The 18,932-nt window shown below is 42.0% G+C and overlaps 1 protein-coding gene across 1 annotated transcript in view; it reads left to right on the forward strand.

Moving 5' to 3' along the window:
• LOC134601101 (zinc metalloproteinase-disintegrin-like lachestatin-2) overlaps positions 1-18,932 on the forward strand; it is a 61,712-nt gene that overhangs the window by 15,439 nt on the left and 27,341 nt on the right. Inside the window, exons 4-13 of the mRNA XM_063445532.1 lie at positions 4,268-4,346; positions 6,390-6,466; positions 7,521-7,704; positions 8,773-8,835; positions 9,470-9,541; positions 9,874-10,043; positions 11,909-11,993; positions 13,309-13,439; positions 17,148-17,325; positions 18,256-18,345. Of these exons, the coding sequence (XP_063301602.1) occupies positions 4,268-4,346; positions 6,390-6,466; positions 7,521-7,704; positions 8,773-8,835; positions 9,470-9,541; positions 9,874-10,043; positions 11,909-11,993; positions 13,309-13,439; positions 17,148-17,325; positions 18,256-18,345 (1,129 nt within the window). The remainder of the gene's footprint in view (positions 1-4,267; positions 4,347-6,389; positions 6,467-7,520; positions 7,705-8,772; positions 8,836-9,469; positions 9,542-9,873; positions 10,044-11,908; positions 11,994-13,308; positions 13,440-17,147; positions 17,326-18,255; positions 18,346-18,932) is intronic.

An 18,932-nucleotide genomic window follows, 5' to 3' on the forward strand; every position in this document is an offset into this window, starting at 1 on the left:
GCCCAGCCCTCCTAGCCAAACCCCCTGATCTGCCAGAAGATAGAGCCCGCTGCCCGCTCCCCCCCCTACCTCCCCTTCTCCGGCCTCCCTACCACTAGACCCCTGAGCCACTACAGCCTGACCCCTCCTACCCCCTTCCGCCCGCGGCTAACCGGCCCCCTATCCCCCACTACTGGCCTCTCAGGGGAAACCTGCCCCCCCTCCTCCTACAGCCCGGGCCCTATCCCCTAACCGAGCACCCTTAGCACTGGACACATCATGGGGGGCCCCTGGAGGATCCCCAGCACTTGCCTGCTGCTTCCGGTTCGCCAGGGGCCCTCTCCGGGCCGTCCTGCCCTGGGCCCCGTCCTTCCCGGCCTCCAGTTGAGTGGGCGCCCTCCTGGGCCGCATCCCAGACGGGCCTGGCCCTGGAGAGGGCCGTTCATCCGCCGCATGCCTCCTCATGCCAGGCGCCACCCCACCCGGTCCAGGGTGCACACCGCCAGCCTCTTCAGCCGCCACCCGCCGGGAAGCACCTCGCCTAGGCCCGGGCCGCGCCGTGGGAGGCAGGGCCTCAACCACAGGGTCCGCGGGCCTGCTACACGTGCCGCTTCCGCCCGCGGCCTCCATTCCGCCGTCACCTCCCTCCTCCAGTCCTGATCCAGGACTTAAGCGCCGCGGAGGCCTCCTGGCCCGTTGTGGCCTCTCTCCGCCACCATCCCTCTCCGCTGCCGCCATCAAGATCTCGTCCAGTTGGGCCCAAACCCAGCCCGCGTCCTGCCGCAGCGCCGCCGTCCGGATTCCAGCAAGCAACCTCTCCACTTTTTCCATGGCCCTGCAGAGGAGACAAAAGGGGAAAACCCTACCCAGCAAAGCAGTGAACACAAGGTGCACACAAACTCGGCTAGGTAAGAAATTAAATGTGCTCTGACTAAAATGGCTGCCTATTTAAATAGACCAGCCCCTATTTCCCACAACCCCCCAGTCCTGGCCGGCTCCTCCTAAGCCCGCCTCCTAACCCCTGTCAAGGCCCTCCTCCGCTAAGCTGCGCTTTGGCTCCTTGGGGCTACAATCTGTAGCTGAGGGAACCACCGGGTAGTGAAAGAGTATACATATGTTCCTGCTTTGATATGTGGTTAATGATATATCTTCCTAAAATATGTGTAATATGTGTGATATGTATGGGGGAGGGAGGGGCTTTGGACATGCATAGCCCAGATCATACTCCTTTAATAATTTTCTTTCGCCCTTTTCATGAAAATGTTTTTTGGATGGTGTGTGCGATATGTATGAAGTGTGTCCATCATTCTGGTATTGCTTAAGTTTATGATTATTGTGTTATGTGGGTCATGCTACCTATCAGCAAGCATATGTCCATACCATTATATCTGTATTCATTGGAGGGCTGGTAAGGAAGGCGGGGGGGCAATTGCCATTTTGGCCACTAGCATGGCAGGGCTGGCAAAGGGGATGCAGCCACACAAACAATTATTTTGTAGTGTAAATAAGCAGGATGTACACAAGATCTGTACAGTACTGGAGAGGTGAAGCAGCAAGCAAGAATTATTGTGCAGCATCTTTGACCAGTTCAGCACTGTGAAGGTTTGCACACGCAATGTTCTCCAGGCCTGGACTGGCCTACAGTAATCATTTTTCAGTGGGTTGCAGTAACTGGAATTAACTAGGCTGCCACGTTATAAGATGTTTACAAATCACTGTAGCCTGAGATTACACACTTTTTTTTTTAATTCTTTATTTTTGCTGTGCAAGTGATAACAGATAATCTTGTTATGTCACAACAGCAGTAACAAGTATAACAGTATCAGACAATAAAAAAGCAATAACATGGCATTCCTAGTGACTGCACATTGTTATATTTATAGCGTCCGGATAACTAAAGAGATACGTCAGTAGGTAGTGCATATAGGACTGAACGGACTAACCATTTGAGTAGGAGTCAACTGCACTATTATACTGAAATATGTATTGAAAAAACATGCTATGAGAACACTGTGATATTGTTTAAATGGGAAATGTCAACGTGTGTAGTGCTGAACTTGCCAGGCTCTTAAGTCTGTTAATAAACCTGGGAGGGGGAGCTTAAAATCCTGGTGTTACACCTACATGGTATGTCGGTGGATAATTGCAAGGAATTGTGGCTGGGGAGAGTAAAGCCCATCTAGCAATTTGTGCTGAGGTGCAAGCTTTGCTAGGCTCTGTGGAGTTGGGCTAGACCCGGCTACGGTAAGTATATACGTTTTCAATAATATATGGTGGGGGCCAATATAGTAAGCGCTCAGGCGGGAATGCTCCGCTGTTCAAAATACCCAGTGTGCGCATCCATTAGCGATTCGGGTTATTGCCCACGCTGCACCCCAGTAAAGTGGGAAAGGTATTCTGCGAGGAGGTAAGTGACACGGGAACGTCAGTTAGTGGGATGCACCGATGGAAGTTGGGGTGCCTTAAGGTTACCAGGGCAGATTTTATATTAGTATTACAAGAAAATAAACAATGTCAAGAGTACCTAACTAAGGGTACACATGTGAGTATCAATAGGCCTGGCGGAGCTTAGAGAAAATGCTATAGGCCTACGAGCATCATGTGAAGGGGTTAGTGTATGGGGCCTATGGCTTAGACTGACGGCTTACTCGGTTGGGTTCATGGTCAGTATCTAAGTCAATGCCCCTGTAGTCGGGCTGTTACCCTGGGGGAATAATTAGGGGGGAAGCTGGGAGGATAGCTGGGGGGATAGCTTGGGGGAAAGGTATTGGGATTTTGTGCTCGACTTGAGGGCCGCTCGAGCGGCAGTTAATACTAAAGGGTGTCTAGCATATGCTCCAGGGGTAACAGACTGGGTGTATACACCCCAATTAAGTTGTGCACTAGAAAGATGCAGTAGAAAATGGTGTGAGTTGTCCATAGTCTCTGCTAAAGTGGTGACCGCTACGTAGAGGTCCGGTGTGGAGCCTTGGGGGAAGAACGGAGTGATTCTAATCGGGTCCCAGATGCGGGTCGGAGAGGTCGATTTGTGTAGCCCCCCTGGGTGAGTGAGTCCTGTGGTAGGCCCAGAGTCTGCAATAGGGCTGCAGAGTCGTGGATGTCATGGATCTGGTGTAAGACTGACCAATGGTGTACTGTGAGCGGTCGGGAGAGCTGCCAGTGGTAGGTAATCTTGAGTTGTTAAAGCAGGGAGGTGAGAGGTCTAAGTGATCTACACTATGCTAGTGTTCCACTGGACAGGTCGGCGAAGAAGGTCAGCTCCATGGTCTTGAAGTGGAGAGGTGTTTTCCCTCGTAGGGCAGTGAGGACTGCTGCTTTGTCCTTTCCGTTGCGGAATGACGTCTCTTGGTGCCTTTGCAGGTTTGGGAACTCGTAAGAGGTCTGCATGAGTAATATCTTTTACCAGCCTCTGTGGTAAGATGGCTGTTAACAGACACCTCAAGACATGCGGCAACTCAGCGTCTGGCACTGCTATCTGGATCCCGCTAACCTTTACATTCCGCTTGAGCAGCGATGCAGCGTTTGTGCAGTTGGGTCTGCTTTTGCAGGTCATGCACGGCCTGCTCGAGTGTGCAAATGCTCTGGGTGTTAGCTTCAGAGGATCCCTCTAGCGTGCCGATGCGACCTGTCAGGCCCTCCAAGTTGCCTCGGAGTGCTGTGACATCCGCGAGGATGTTCTTTTGCAGGTCTGCCAATAACAATTTTAAGACTGCTGTGGTCACCAGCTCGGAGTCTGCATCCGCCTTGCTGTGTTTTGTCTTCTGCATTGGGGCTGGAGTTGGTAAGTACTCTTCGTCTGCGTCCCCAGAGAACTCATCAGAGAAATCTGAGCAGTCGCCATGGAAAGCCGCCATACTGGGCCCGCTGCTGCCGCGTGTTTGCCCCCACATGTCGCCGATCATCAGCACCGGTGTGGGCTTGCTTGGTACTGTTTTCTTGTTTTTTTGCCCCATGTGGATAGTACTGCATAGGTTATATTTATGGAGGTTGCTGGGATATGATGTCACAACTCCAGAAGCCTTCATTTATCAAATATATATATATATATATATATATATATATATATATATATATATATATATATATATAATTTATCAAATATATATGTATATATATATATGTATATGATTTATCAAATATATATATATATATGATCCACAGACTAGGACCTTCCACACTGAGTAAAAAAAGGCAATTCATCTGTACTTACACCCCATCCAAAAGTTGCCAACCCTCTCCTGTCTGTATGTATACACGGTGTAATATGTTTCTTTTGTGTTTCTTCCAGAGATTTGATATCTGAGAATTATACAGAGACTCAATACTCACCAGACGGCACCCCAATAACCAGCAGTCCTAATGTTCAGGTACACATAGAATCGATGGGGAAGGGCTGTGCTGAATTTCAGCCACCGTTAAACCCATGTAACATTTTATGTATGTCCCTTAGACTTTTTTATGCTCTCCATTCTATATACCTCCTTGCTTCTTTCTGTCATTCCTCTATTTAAGTTCTTGCCTTTTTATCTCCCCACTTATGATTTTATGTCTCACATATTATCCTACATAGTGTCTTGTTCAGGGCCAGACTGGGAACTAAAAGCAACCCTGGAAAAAAATTCTATACCATCCCAATAATGCGTTGCGCCAGCATAGTGTGCAGATATGGAGGTAGAAAAAATATAAAGTAAAATTGAAACCTATTATTCCAATGTGAAAGAAAGCACTCATAGGGCTTCAAAATAAACAAAAGAGTGAATTTATTTTAAGCAGGCGTGTTTCAGTCCAACTACCTTGACATATTAAGGAAAGTTTGGTAATGGGACAGTTACAACTTCTATCTGTACATTGTGTTAGCAGGAATTCTAGCAAATTGTATCTTTTTTTTTTTTAAAGTGTATAGGTAATAAGTGGTAACAGGTAGCGAAAAGCAGTACATATGTCAGGTATTACGGTTCACAAGTGATTAAGGCAAGCTATATACATTCACCTGAACATAAATATCACTGCGAGCGAGGATCATGTAACTGTTAAGTGAGCAGAGCACGTTTGTTAGGAGAGGGAAGCAAGGAGAGAAAAAAACAAACAAAAAAAACAACATTTAGGCTAAACTGACTAAACACGCTTAATAGTAAATTAACTTAGGCTGTCTGATTTCATGCTTCTGCGCTCAGTTCTAGTATGTCGAGTGTTCTAGCTTAGTGGACTTTACATCTGCTTGCACAGAATGGGGGTCTTCTCTAAACATGGGGCAAACAGACAAGATCAACTGAGATTTAACAGACATTAAAAGTAAAAATACACTCGCTTATTTTAGGAGAGCTGTCCCTTTTGTACCCAGGTATCGGCTATGGGAGATATTGTGAATCAGTCCCTGTGCCCGATCTGGAGGCTGCGGTTTCGTGCCTGTCAGTCGCATTGAGAATGGCGGGCAGCCAAGGATGGGTCGGTTTCACCTCCTTGCTCCGGGCTCGTTGGGAGGTCGGCATTGTTTTTCCACGGGCCTGAGGTCTTATAAAGCCCGGGCCCTTCCCCGTTCGGGCAGGTCTGGTAGCCATGATGGTGGTACGCCGCCGGCGGCGTGTGGACCTCCACCTGTGTGGGAGATGCGTTGGGGCATTGCCCGTCGGGGCCTTCAGCCCGGCTGGGCTTGTGTGGGCCGTGGTCGTCTGCTGTGTCGAGTTCATGCCCAAAGGTCTCCCGGTCCCCAACCGGCTCTCTCGTGTCTCCATTGCCCTCCTGCTCACTTGTGCTTGCGACTGTGCTGGAGCATGTCGAGCTTCAACCTTCGCCCAGAAGTCCTCAAATAGCTTTTGCAGACGTGTGTCTAAGGATTCGTCTGGGCTAGATCGGCACTCCGTTAGCGCATGGCCGTAGTTGGGCTGAGCATCCGCCATTTTAGTGTTACTTGCGGCCTGCTTGTTTGGCATGTAGTTTGGGCTGTCATCGTTGTTCGTCAGCCATGTGAGTATGCAAGATTTGTTGGTTGGGACCGGGATAACCCGGGGGGCAGCCCGATACTGCGGGTGCTGCATGCTTAAGTGAGCCAGGAGATCGGCCGCCTCTCCTGTGCTCTGCGAGGTGTAGGCCTCGATCCTCCAGCCCGGGGTCCCAGCGGGCTATCAGGTCATGTAAGGTATCCCCGTGTTCCCGAACCTCTGTAGCACAAGGTAAGGTAGGTTGGGGTTCGATATGAAGCGGGTTCCCCTCGATTTATGCTGGTGTTTGGGTCTAGGATCGGGAGCCCACAGACAACGTGTCTGATCAGCTCCCCGGTCAGGCTCCGCCCCCCGCAAATTGTATATTTAATATTTCAGGCTATTGCAGGCTATTTCTCCGTTGCCACAAATAAATGTGAGACTTTTAAATGGCAATTAGGTGTTCATCCAAAAGTGTTATTTCTCTTGCAGAACCACTGCTATTACCAGGGATATGTGAAGAATGACAGTGATTCCTGGGCCAGCATAAGCACTTGCAATGGGATTAGGTGAGAACAAGAGGACACATTGGTGATCCTGGTTATATTGTATTTAAACATATTATATTATGTCAGTGACTATGCTCCAAATCATTATTTTATTTATTTTTCAAAATAAGTCTGTTAACTTTTTAGACTAGGGATTATTTTATGTTGATTCGGAATACAGAGACATTAGAACTTTTACAGAAAAAAACACCTTGATAGTAATTGATTTGTATTTTATCGATAAGGGGCAATAATGCATGTTATGATAATGAGGCCCTTTAGATCCTCAAGCTGAGAGGTGTGTTTCTTTGTGTTCCAGTCTGGCCTTGTTGTTAAAGGGTTACTTCAATCCAACCGAAGAGGGACATTTTCCTATGCCTTATTGGGGACTGAGGTCCCCCACTCTTCCCTTAAGGACACATGACATGTGTGACATGTCATGATTCCCTTTTATTCCAGAAGTTTGGTCCTTAAGGGGTTAAATGGCACTAAAACCTTACCTGGAATCCAGTCCCAGGAAAAGCTTGTGGTGCTGACTTCAATTCCCTCTCCAACGTCCAAGGGGTCTTGTGCAGTCCATTTTGCCAGCTCAGAGCACATTTGAGGGTAAGGGGGAGGAAGGGGAGGAAGGAGAATTTTATTTTACAAAAAAAAAACACAATATGAGTAGCAGAGGGAGGTGGGAGGGAGACTCTGCTTGCACATAGTGTATTGTTAACAGAACAGAGGAATTAAACAGATTTGTTCACTGTCCAAATAAATTGAATGTTCCGAGCTTGTAGTTTGCTATTGTGAGATTGTCAGGAATTCCAAGTGAATTTTAAATTTAAAGACAAAATTACCCTCACTAGAAAAATTCTCCAATTTAGATAGATAGATAGATATGGTGATATTCTCTGTATGATGGGGCTCACTTATTTAAACCATATTAAGAATGGCGCATATTGTCTAGGGAATGTGCATTTAAAATTGATAGGACACTAAAGTCAGCATGCTATATATAGTGAAAAGCAATGCAGATGTATTCTATTAAAATGTAGATATGCATACTATCTGACTAATTCTGCCATCATAGTGGTATTATCCGGACTCGAGGCCGTAGGTTCTTGATTGCGCCTCTAAAGCAGTCAGACACTGAGGAGCATGCTGTTTACCCATATGAAGCCCTGGAGGAGACACCTCGAACCTGTGGAGTGACCAATGAAACCTACTCTGAGGACAAGTTTAGTATGGTAGCTCGGTCCAGCAGTGACACAGAGGTGAGGCAGACAAATTACATTGTATACTCAAATTACAAAAGCTATATGGGATATTTGTGAAAGTGTTTACTTGGTAAGCAGTGAATTGACAAGGGAGTAAATATCTGCAAGGATACCTGAGTCGTTAATTCAACACAATTTACTGAATATTGAGTAAACCACTTGGTAAATATTTTAAGTGTGAAGTGGCACAAAACTGTAAAAAAAAAAAAAGTCACCAATGGAATTGGGTGGTTCCCTTGGTTTTCCTGGTGATTTACCCATTTTGTAGTATTTTGGAAGAAAAAATACTCAAACAAAGCCAATATCTGGTACACTAATAAGCGGGGGGTAACCCCAGAGAAAACTAACAAATTAACAAAAAGTGTGTACCAGAAGGGACTGGGATAAATAAGATATACAAAATATAGTTAACTAATTGATGCAAACTGTCTGTCAGGCAAGGCACAATATAATAAAAGAAAGAAGAAAAATAAATACATTTTATTAATAAGAATAGAATCTAAAATCTAAATGTGCTCGTGTACAAAAACATGAATGGAGTGATATGTATTAAGGAAGTAAAACCCATACCATGGTATAATAAATATCACTACTTTAATAGATAGATGTCATCGACGTCATGATGTTGGGGCGCACATGCCCTGTCATAAAAGAGGTCGGAGATACAGCGGCCGTTGTTCAGAACTCTGGAGAGGCATCATGTGGAAGGTCACCTGCCACCTGCTGGCATTGCACAGACAGGGTCACCCCATGGAAAACGCATGGTACCCTGACAACCATACATCTCATGTGGCTCACTCCATGGCAATGAAGTAGGTTGCCAGCCTATTCCAAACGGTGCCCTACCAGTTATAAAGCATTCTCTTGGCTTTCCCTACACTATTAACTAGTGCACATGAATTCTCAAAAAGTGTTATTCATTTTTAGATGAAATTCTTTGGTGAATCATGTAAGGATGGCCAGATTTCTATATACTGCGTTTGTATGTGATCATTTGTGTCTTTAGTATTTATTTTGCCTTATTTTGTGTTATTTAATAAAGTCAATTATTTTTATTCTTACTAGAAAAACCAATTACTGAAATCAAAAAAATATATCGAGCTGTACATAGTGGCTGATAACTCCATGGTAAGACCAGTGTTTGGATTGGTGTTTTTGTAAATTGTATATAGTATATACATTAGAATAGTGGTTGGAAAGATGTGGATTAATGAATTAATAGGGCACAGTAAACTGCTATCCGTTTGGGTAATGTAATGTGTTGAAATGGGATCCTTCATTGCTATATAGAATTATTACTAATGAAATTCTACATTTGTCTGGATTCATATAAACAGAGAATGTGAAGTAGATTTTTACCGTCTTCATCTCTCAAAGAGCAGAAAGTGTATGATCTTAAAAATCATGCAGTATACAACATACATATCAGAATCTAAATAACAGCATTCTAAGAAGAATATGATGTATTGGTCGGACAACAGAACTGATCTGGCTAAGCCTGGCAGGATCCAGGGCTTATCCACACCTATTTTGAAGGTTTTGCGTTTTTGCTGGTGAATCTGTAAAAGGGTATATGTCACCTTAATGAATAAATACCCAACCATATATTACCCAGGCATTCCCAAGTCATTCACTTGTGGGTAAACTGGTGCCAACTTGGCCCTTGGTGTGTATATACACACATTCTATGTTTTACATTCTGTCTCCAAAGAAAGCATCACCAGGGAAATTAATGTGTACTTTTTTTTTTTATCGCCCACAGTTCGTAAAATACAACCGCAATTCTGACACCCTCAAACAGAGAATATTTGAGGTTATCAATTTTGTCAATGTGGTGAGTATACAGAAAATGTATTTCAAAGACAATCAGTTGTTACATTAAAAGTTACAGTAAGTTTTGCTTTTACAAAAACAAGCATAACGATGGGGGGTTTCTCAAAGTGTTGCAAGGTTACCTAGAACTTCTTTGTGAGGTCTTTTCTGGCTTGTTTTGGATCAGAGTGCTAGGTAGAAGATTTGAACCTTAGTTAATGGTACATAATTGTGGAGCAAGACACTTTCCAACTCATGGAAAATGCAAAAAAGTGACTACTTTTTAAACATAGTAATACATTTTTGTTGTCTTTATATACCAAGACTAACCAGGTAGGACATTCATCTCCACAGGTCTATAAATCCATAAACACATTTGTGGCACTGACAGGGATTGAAATATGGGACAGAAGAGATGAGTTTACTGTAACCACCGATCCTTCATATGATCTGAATCAATTTTCAAAATGGAGAGAAGAAACTCTCCTACCAAGGAAGTCACATGACAATGCCCAGCTGTTGACGTAAGATACTTTCTCAATTGGAACTGTGAGCTCTTCAGGCAGTGTTATTTAGCATACAAGTGAACATTTTTATGTTTGAAAACAGTCAAACTGTTAAATAAGGTATAATTTAACCCATAAACGCTAAAGTAGCTAATACATTGCTGTTTTAGTATGGGATCATGCTCTGTTGAGAATTAACTTGGAAATTGCTTTTAAATTCATGCATTTTTTTAGTTCAACTATTTTTTTACAAAAATTTGCAATTACTTATCCACCTCTCATTAATTCAAAGTATAACAAAGAACTCCAATTGTGTCCTCTGTTTTAATTGGTTTTGAACTCTTTATTATGCTTGTTTTACGCACCATGATTCAATTTAAGCTTATAGAACCTGTGTTGTATTAATTAAATTACAATATGAGTCCGTCATCCCCACTAGTTTCATGATTTCACCATAGAAGGCAATTTAAAATATTGGTCTTAAGCCAATGAGGCATTTTTTTGTAAAAGTATGTGTTCATGATGCCAAGACATAAAAAAAATAATAATAATTCTTACCACAAATGTCCTTTTCCATTAGGACCAGAGACAGTACCCATTATTGTACTTTGTACTCTCCTCTTCCAGTAGAACAGGCAGCTACCAAGGCTAATACCTATCTCAGACCTCCTGTTTGTCAATAAAAAGAGGAAAGAGCACCCACACTCTCCAAGGCAGTGGATGGAAAACTAGTCCGAGTCAAAGTAACATTTTATTGATACAGTGTCAAAACATTCTGGGTTTTCATGTCTGTTGACATAGCCTTTCTATAGAACTTTCTCACAATCAAATCTATCTCTAGGTAGGCCAATTTTTCTGACTATTTTTTTTTGCAGATTCCAATCAGGTTGTTTGAACAGATCTCTGCTGTAACTGTCCATAAGTGATTTCAAGGTTCCTCTGATCTGAACCGAAAAAAAAAAATGTGGCTAGATTTAATATGCTCGCTCCATAAGTCCATGACAGAACTTTTTTTCAACACTGGTGACCTGGTTTCACCTTGATAATTGATGTAGGTAACAGCGTCAGCATACAGTGTGGAGGGTATAGATAGAAGAACAGCCTTCATTTTTGAGAATCTTAGAGCAATCTCTTCCATTTTATTACCATGCTATGTCATGCCATTTCCCCTAACTGTATAAGAAAGTAGATGTGTTCCCAACCTGGACATGGACATGTTAGGCGTCAGAAATAACTAGAGTGTGGGTCTAAAAGAGTTTCCTGAGGAGAAAAAAATAGTATTTTTCACCATTGTTCCACCATGTTACTGCCCGCTTCCAAATCTTCATTTGGATATCTAGAGGACAAAAACATGGTTTGTCACACTCGGCTAGAATGCTGCTCTGCAGAGTTTGCATTCTGACCTTGGTCCAAGGTTCGAATGTTTGCCATAAGGAGACTCATCTCTTCCATTCCCTACTGCAAAATACATATAACTAAGAAGTGGCCCACAGAATTATCTTTTTTTTGGGGGGGTGGGGGGAAGAAATAGCTTCCAAGATCTCAAAGGGAATATTTTGATTTGTTTCAGTTGGTCCTTCACCACTGGAACTGAAGAATATCTCAGCAACCTGGACAGAGAGCATGCCTTTACTATACTAGTAAAATGGTTTAGGAGGAGGAGCCTGAAGCAGTCCATTAGATAATAATAACAAAGTATTTAAAAGCCTTGTTAGAGGAAATGTCTGTCCTCTAAGAAAAGGAGAGAGTAAATACCAATAGAGAACTGTAACTATCTACATGAAGAATAAAAGGCAGTTATTATACAAAGACTAGTCCTGACATTCTTTATATATATATATATTATGCATAGAAAAATTATAATTCATGTGATTTTCATTCAGGAACATAAACTTTGATGGATCTACAGTAGGACTAGCTTTTGTCTCAACCATGTGCTCTAATTCCCATTCTACTGGAGTTATCCAGGTAAGATATATTTATTTTTTGGAAACATGAATGGCATTTAAACAAAAGTGTGTTTAGAATATTTCAACTTAAAGAGCAAAATCTCTACATTTTCTGATGATTACTTCATTGTTGGCCGAGGTAAAGTTTATGAGGCATATGATCAACTAATTTACTTTTTTTTTTTTTTTTTTTGAAAGGATCACTCCAAGCTCCATAACCAGTTCAGTGTGCTCTAGTGGTTATGGTGCCAGGAGTTCCCTGGTGCCAACCCATTCTAAGTAGTCAAACCTGTTTGACTTCTTACCTGGGTTCCGCCATCACTGCTTCTCGTCTCAAATACTTCTGTCAAAGAGCTGGATATTCCTGATCCAGTGCTGGACTAACTCATTGGCTAAGAGTGTTAGCTGGCTGCTGTTGGCCAATGAGATAAAATATGCCTTTTTTCAAGCTAGTTTTATCAATGGGTATTCACAGATTGGCTGACAGCGTCAGTTGACTACTCTCAGCCAATCAGCTGAGCCTCTGCCTGATTCTATAAGCACAAGACTTGATTTGCAATCCAGATACTAAATCACAGTTTATGCTTAATTGTCCTAATAACAAAATGTTATTGTATTCTCTTGGATACAATAACCTTCCACTTTAGAGATTTTTGAGAAATAGAAGGGCAGAGAGGCAGGGAGATTCGGCCCTGAAACAAAGAATTTGGGGTTAAACAGTTAGAGAACTCGTAAGGTGAGCCAGTACCAGGGACCTCCTGGCACCATACTAACTTAATTTCACTGAAGTTGTTATGGTGCCCAGAGTGTTCCTTTAATCAGTACTGAGATGAACTTTGATAGTGGCTCTGCTAATGAGCCAACGTGAAGAAAAATATCTGCAACTGAGCAAAGAGCAAGTGAACCACATGATTCAAAATTGAGCTTGTAAGGAAATTTTAATGCAGGTCACTTTTGGTTCCATTGTCAACTATGTTCAAGATGTGTCTAGCTGAGCTAAATTCATAGTTAGCTAATAAGCTTAACAATCATGTTTATTCAGTAAAATGTGAATTGTGGTAAATACAAAGTAGATTCAAGTTAGATTAAGAACTTTAATCAGCAACAGCCAGAGTAGAACATTTTGCCAAGACAGTTTGTTTTTAGTTTGACTATTTTGGCCTAAGATTTTAAATTTGCTTAGAATTTTCAAGAATGTGCACAATAAATAACCCTGTCTGTGTCCTTTTTCTCTATTCAAATGACACATTACTAAAAATAGCTTATTTTGTAGTTTTATTTGTTCTTAATTGTCCACTTAATTTCATTTTCTTGTTCTCTTCTTCCTTCCAAAGGATCACACTCCAGAACCTATTGCTATCGGTGCAACACTTGCCCATGAAATGGGTCATAATCTGGGGATGAACCATGATGATAGATTCTGTCCCTGCACCAGCGAATCCTGTATTATGGCACCTTCACTCAGGTGAGCTTCACTGATTGAAAGATACCCATGTCCTAAGTGGAGAATCCCTAAGTCTGTATAAATTCAGTGTACAATTAAGCGTAGACTGTGATTCAGTATCTGGATCAGAAATCAACTTTCGTGGCTATATAGTGTTTGTTGCTGACCGCACTTGCTTGTGCAACCTGTGCAGCCAACAATGATGAACAAAAGATAGCTATAATAGTAGGGGTTTTAGCTAAAACAAGTGTGTGAGCCATAGGGCTGGGGAAACCCCATATCCATTATTTCACAGACCCCCATACTCCATCCCTGAGATTCTGGTAGTAGATTGAGGAAGGAGGACACGTTTGGCACCCAGACAGTAAGAGCCAACTTTATTTCTGGTGTATCTGAGATGTTAAAGAAATTGAAAAATAAAATAAAGGAATGATCTCTATCTTTATCTATATATAGAGAGAGAGATTGTAGCCGTATTAGTCCAGTGATGTAGATGTAAAAAACAGATTTCGTATCTTGTAATACCATTTTTATTGGACTAACAGAATTTTTTAAAGACAAGCTTTCGGGAGAACCTCCCTTTCTCAAGTTCCAAAATGTTTATTCTATCTATATACAAAGTACTATACGTAGACTAGTACGTAGACGTGTGCTTTCCCATACTCTTATGCATGTATGCTTTTATATATATGACTGTGCATTTCTATGTGTGTATATTAGTTCATGTATGTATATGTGTTTATGTATATGTACATGTAAAGAAACAAATAATGGTGCAGACCATCTGGTAATAATAATATGGGGAAAAGGGGTTGTATGTAAAAAACTCACATGTCCCAGAGCCCTATCACCCCTGGCTCTGGGTTTGAAATGCTCCTTGGGAGAGGGGATATTCCCACACTGCAGGGTAGTCAGGAGGATATGTCCACTGATGATTCTGTTGTGTTTGGATGTGGTGGGTATAAACTCGCAGAGTCACCCACATAAAAGCATAAAACACATGTACTCGAAAAAAACGCTTCCTGGTTGTAGTCCGGTCACGTGATCGCTTCCGGGTCCGCCCTCCAATGACGTCCGTGTGACGCGTTTCGCCCGCCTCCACAGGCTTCTTCCGACCTTGAGGCGGGCGAAACGCGTCACACGGACGTCATTGGAGGGCGGACCCGGAAGCGATCACGTGACCGGACTACAACCAGGAAGCGTTTTTTTCGAGTACATGTGTTTTATGCTTTTATGTGGGTGACTCTGCGAGTTTATACCCACCACATCCAAACACAACAGAATCATCAGTGGACATATCCTCCTGACTACCCTGCAGTGTGGGAATATCCCCTCTCCCAAGGAGCATTTCAAACCCAGAGCCAGGGGTGATAGGGCTCTGGGACATGTGAGTTTTTTACATACAACCCCTTTTCCCCATATTATTATTACCAGATGGTCTGCACCATTATTTGTTTCTTTATATTTACAGATTAATTTAGCGCGTTCTTTTTGGTAATTATTGTTTTGCTTTTCACAATTTCTTGTGCATTGTATTTGTGAACGCTGCCATATTATCTGCATGGGATTTTAGCGCTCACACATTGGTTATTGTATATGTACATGTGTTTATGCATTCACATATACATATATATGTGTGTGTGCGCATGTATAAAGTGTACCATCTTCTGCACTGTCTGCTTGTTTGTTTTTCTTCTCCCTCTCTCTCCCCCCTCACTCTAATCTTCAGAAGGATATTTATGACCCTCTGCAAAAATGGTGTCTATTTTCTAACAAACCTATGTCTTATCTACACTCACGTCGCTTTAACCCCTGTATCACAACTCAACTTTGAATTCTATGTGTCGTCTTGCTCAGAAATGCTTCAGACTTGAGAAAGGGAGGTTCTCCCGAAAGCTTGTCATTAAAAATTCTGTTAGTCCAATAAAAAAAGGTATTACAAGATACGTTTTTTTTCTGTTTTTTACATACATATATATATATATATATATATATATATATATATATATGTAAAAACACACAATAAAAAAACGAGACAAGGGGAATGGTTGTAAAATGTAGTTAATGCTAGTGATATTCAGACAATGTTTAACACAGGCTTCCCCAAACTCCGGCCTTCCAGATGTTGCTGAACTACAACTCCCATGATTCTCAGCCTATCTATTTCATTCATAGAATCATGGGAGTTGTAGTTCAGCAACATCTGGAGGGCCGGAGTTTGAAGAAGCCTGGTTTAACAGGTTGAGTTGTAGTGCAGTTAACTACAGAAAATAGGAAGGGTCTAACCCCACGTCCATATAGTGTCACCAGAAATGTGAGACTTTAGTTGAATGTGGAAAAAAAAAAAAACATAAATAAGTCTAGGACCATTTTCTCATTAAAAAATTTCCAATGAGAATTTCACCCCTGCGTATGAGCTGTAACACATGCCATCGAGTATGATACATGTTACATTTGCTTTTGATATTTATATCTTGCTATAAACAGGGGGCAAGTAAAATGTCCATGTATTTTTTATTGATAGATACAACAGCTTTTGTTTGAAATTGGCTGTTTAGCCTGTTACTAACTTCAATTCTGTGTAACTTGACAGTCAATAGACCTTTGCTGAGCATGGACTTATGGGACATATAGTTTCAATATTGTGTGCATTATTGATCATGAAAATTCTGGATTTAATCAAATTGGCAAGCTATTTCTATGAGCTTTCAAGGTAGCCTTATTTGTGCATTTTCATGAAGATAATGTACAGGCTATCTCAGAGGCTGGCAACTTCTGTTCTAGTGGGCAAATACAAACAAATGGCCTTTTTGTGATGCACAAGACTTACAGATCTCGGTGTGGGTGCTCCTACTTATTTAGAACATGTGTTATATGGGTTGGGCAGATTGACACTGCTACAGTTGTGATGTGTGACATCAAATATCTCTATTCATAGACAACCTGAGACAGATTTCACATAGATCTATTGATGCATAAGAGACACAGACTCAGTTTCCCAAGATTTCATTACCACCGATCACAACAGGCATGTTTTATAGTGTTATCATCACTGTCTCATATTCCCCTCCAGTCACTAGTAAACACTTACTGGGGCATCATAAATACTCTGACAACCTGGTTAAACCCAGATATTGCAGCCAACTGAGAAATAATCTAGTGGGTCAGTCCAGGCCTGGAGAGAATTGGAATTGTGGGTCAACAGCCAATGCGCATGCCCACATAGTGCTGACTAGCACACTACTACTGCACAATTAGAAGATCTTGCACAATTAGTGTGTGCTTCCTCTTTGCCAAGAGCTTCCCAAAGTATCTTCTGATATTTGAATCCATAGAAAAACGATCTGAGGATGTAGCTTACAACTTCCGTGTGCTAATGGCCCAGGGGGGTATTTGCCCAAGTACAAGTCAGAGTACTGGGTGCAAATGCTGTCATTATACAATACTGGTCAAGGGAGGATAGCTACAGCCATTTCTAGCAAATCACAGCAGCTATTATGAATAGGAAAGTAGATCTGTAAATTTCCTTTCATTCTGCATATAGATAAGCCTCTTAAAAAAAAACCCTATGGATCCAGCATGGAATGGAAGGAGTAGACAGTACCCAGAATGGACTTAACACATGACTTAACTGAGAATTATTGAACCTTTGATTTTCTCTCTTGTTTTCTTAACCTCATGTTCTGTAATGTTCTCCTGCCCTTATCGCTCTCTTTTGTCTTCATTTAGTTACAACACTCCACGTCAGTTTAGCACCTGCAGTCACCAACATTACCAAACCTTTATTTTGAATCAAATGCCACTCTGTTTGAAGAACATGCCGCAGAGAGAGGACACGAAGGCCCCCCCTGTCTGTGGGAATACATTCACTGAGCCAGGGGAAGACTGTGACTGTGGTACTGTGCAGGTAATTCTATTGGCAGCATCTTCAGCGGAAAGTACGGAATGCATTGTTCAGAACTTGGTAGTTATTGCAATTTTTTATGAAATATTCTTATTGAGATTGATACAATGCAAGTGATGTTTTATCTATCACCAACACCGCATCCTTTTCTTTCCCCCATTTTCAGTTTGGTGTCGGAACTATCAATTTGCTAGGTAGCTTATCAATAATGATAAGCTTTTCAAATGATTTCATATTTTTGTTCAACAATTTTCAATGATTTTTTTTTCAAAATATGAAAATATGAAAATGATAAAAATATATATAAAAAGGTATCAATATATAAAAAGTATGAAAATATTACAATATTTTTCAAAATATTAAACCATTTTAAATTAAAATATTTGATAAGCTTATCCAAAATGATTAAATTGGGGCCTTAATTAGTCAAACCAAACATATCTAACTATACCTAAAGATACACTCCAGTAGGATACATGAATGTACTATTGGGCTAACTTACCTGTAATCCTGCAATAAGAAGGTCTAGAAAAAGGTTTACCACTTTGGATCATGGGGCACAAATAAATCAGAAAAAGCACCCTTACAGAGCTCTCTGATTGTTAACATGCAGCTTAGGAACTATATAAAAGTCCAGATTTCTCACCCATACACTAACCACTTGTACATTAGTTCTTGTGAGTGTCAAGATGCTCTTTAAATAACTATAACTGCTAAATAACTGAGCAGCATGTAGAGGTTCAGCAGTTACTACCCCCATCAGAAAAAGGCAGGACCTCCCTTATTACATATTAATGTCCTTCATCCTAATTCTCTGATTATTATAAGCCATTTTACATTTCCTGTGTCACACGTTACAGCATGTTTATTTAATTCAGTGATGGTGACTCTGTAACTGAATGACAGATATCATGTGTTCATGTTGGATTGCAGGAATGTAACAATCCGTGCTGTGAAGCTTCCACCTGCAAATTCAAGACGGAAGCTCAGTGTTCAGAGGGGGAATGTTGCGCCAATTGTCAGGTCGGTGAATTATACTGTTCGAAATCTCTCATAAGAATCAACTCTATCTTTTATTTTATAATATTTTTGTTTGTCTCCCTTGTCTGTTAGACTCATGTATTTTACCGTTTTCACTATGGTGTATACAAATGTCTTTAGTGGTGTAGAAAAAAAATAATAAAATGCAGATTCTATTTGGTTTACTGTCCCACATGCGGATGTATTCACTAAAGTGAGAATTCAAAGTTATGGTCAAAGTAGCTGAACTGGAGACATCCCCTTTCAGTTTGGCTACTCACATGGGCGTAGGAACCGGTGGGGATGGGGGGGACGCATCCCCCCCAGCAAATCATGCGGGGGGGACAGGTTATGGTGAAATCCCCCCCAGCTCCGCCGGCCCCCCTCATGCTGCAGCCGCCCGAGCGCTCTGCAGAGAGCCTCAGGCGGCTGCAGCTTTGCCCAGGCTGGTGCGTCCATGAGGGCGCACCGCCCGGGCGCAGCATGAGGAGAGGGGCTGACAGGAGGTAAGCGCTCAGCGCTCCCTCCTGTCACTCCCTCACTGTAGCATGGCCGAGCCCTGTATGGTCTGCGGGTACAGGGAGCATCTG

This window comes from Pelobates fuscus, chromosome 3 (genome assembly GCF_036172605.1).
Source record: "Pelobates fuscus isolate aPelFus1 chromosome 3, aPelFus1.pri, whole genome shotgun sequence".
Classification (NCBI taxonomy): Eukaryota; Metazoa; Chordata; class Amphibia; order Anura; family Pelobatidae; genus Pelobates; species Pelobates fuscus.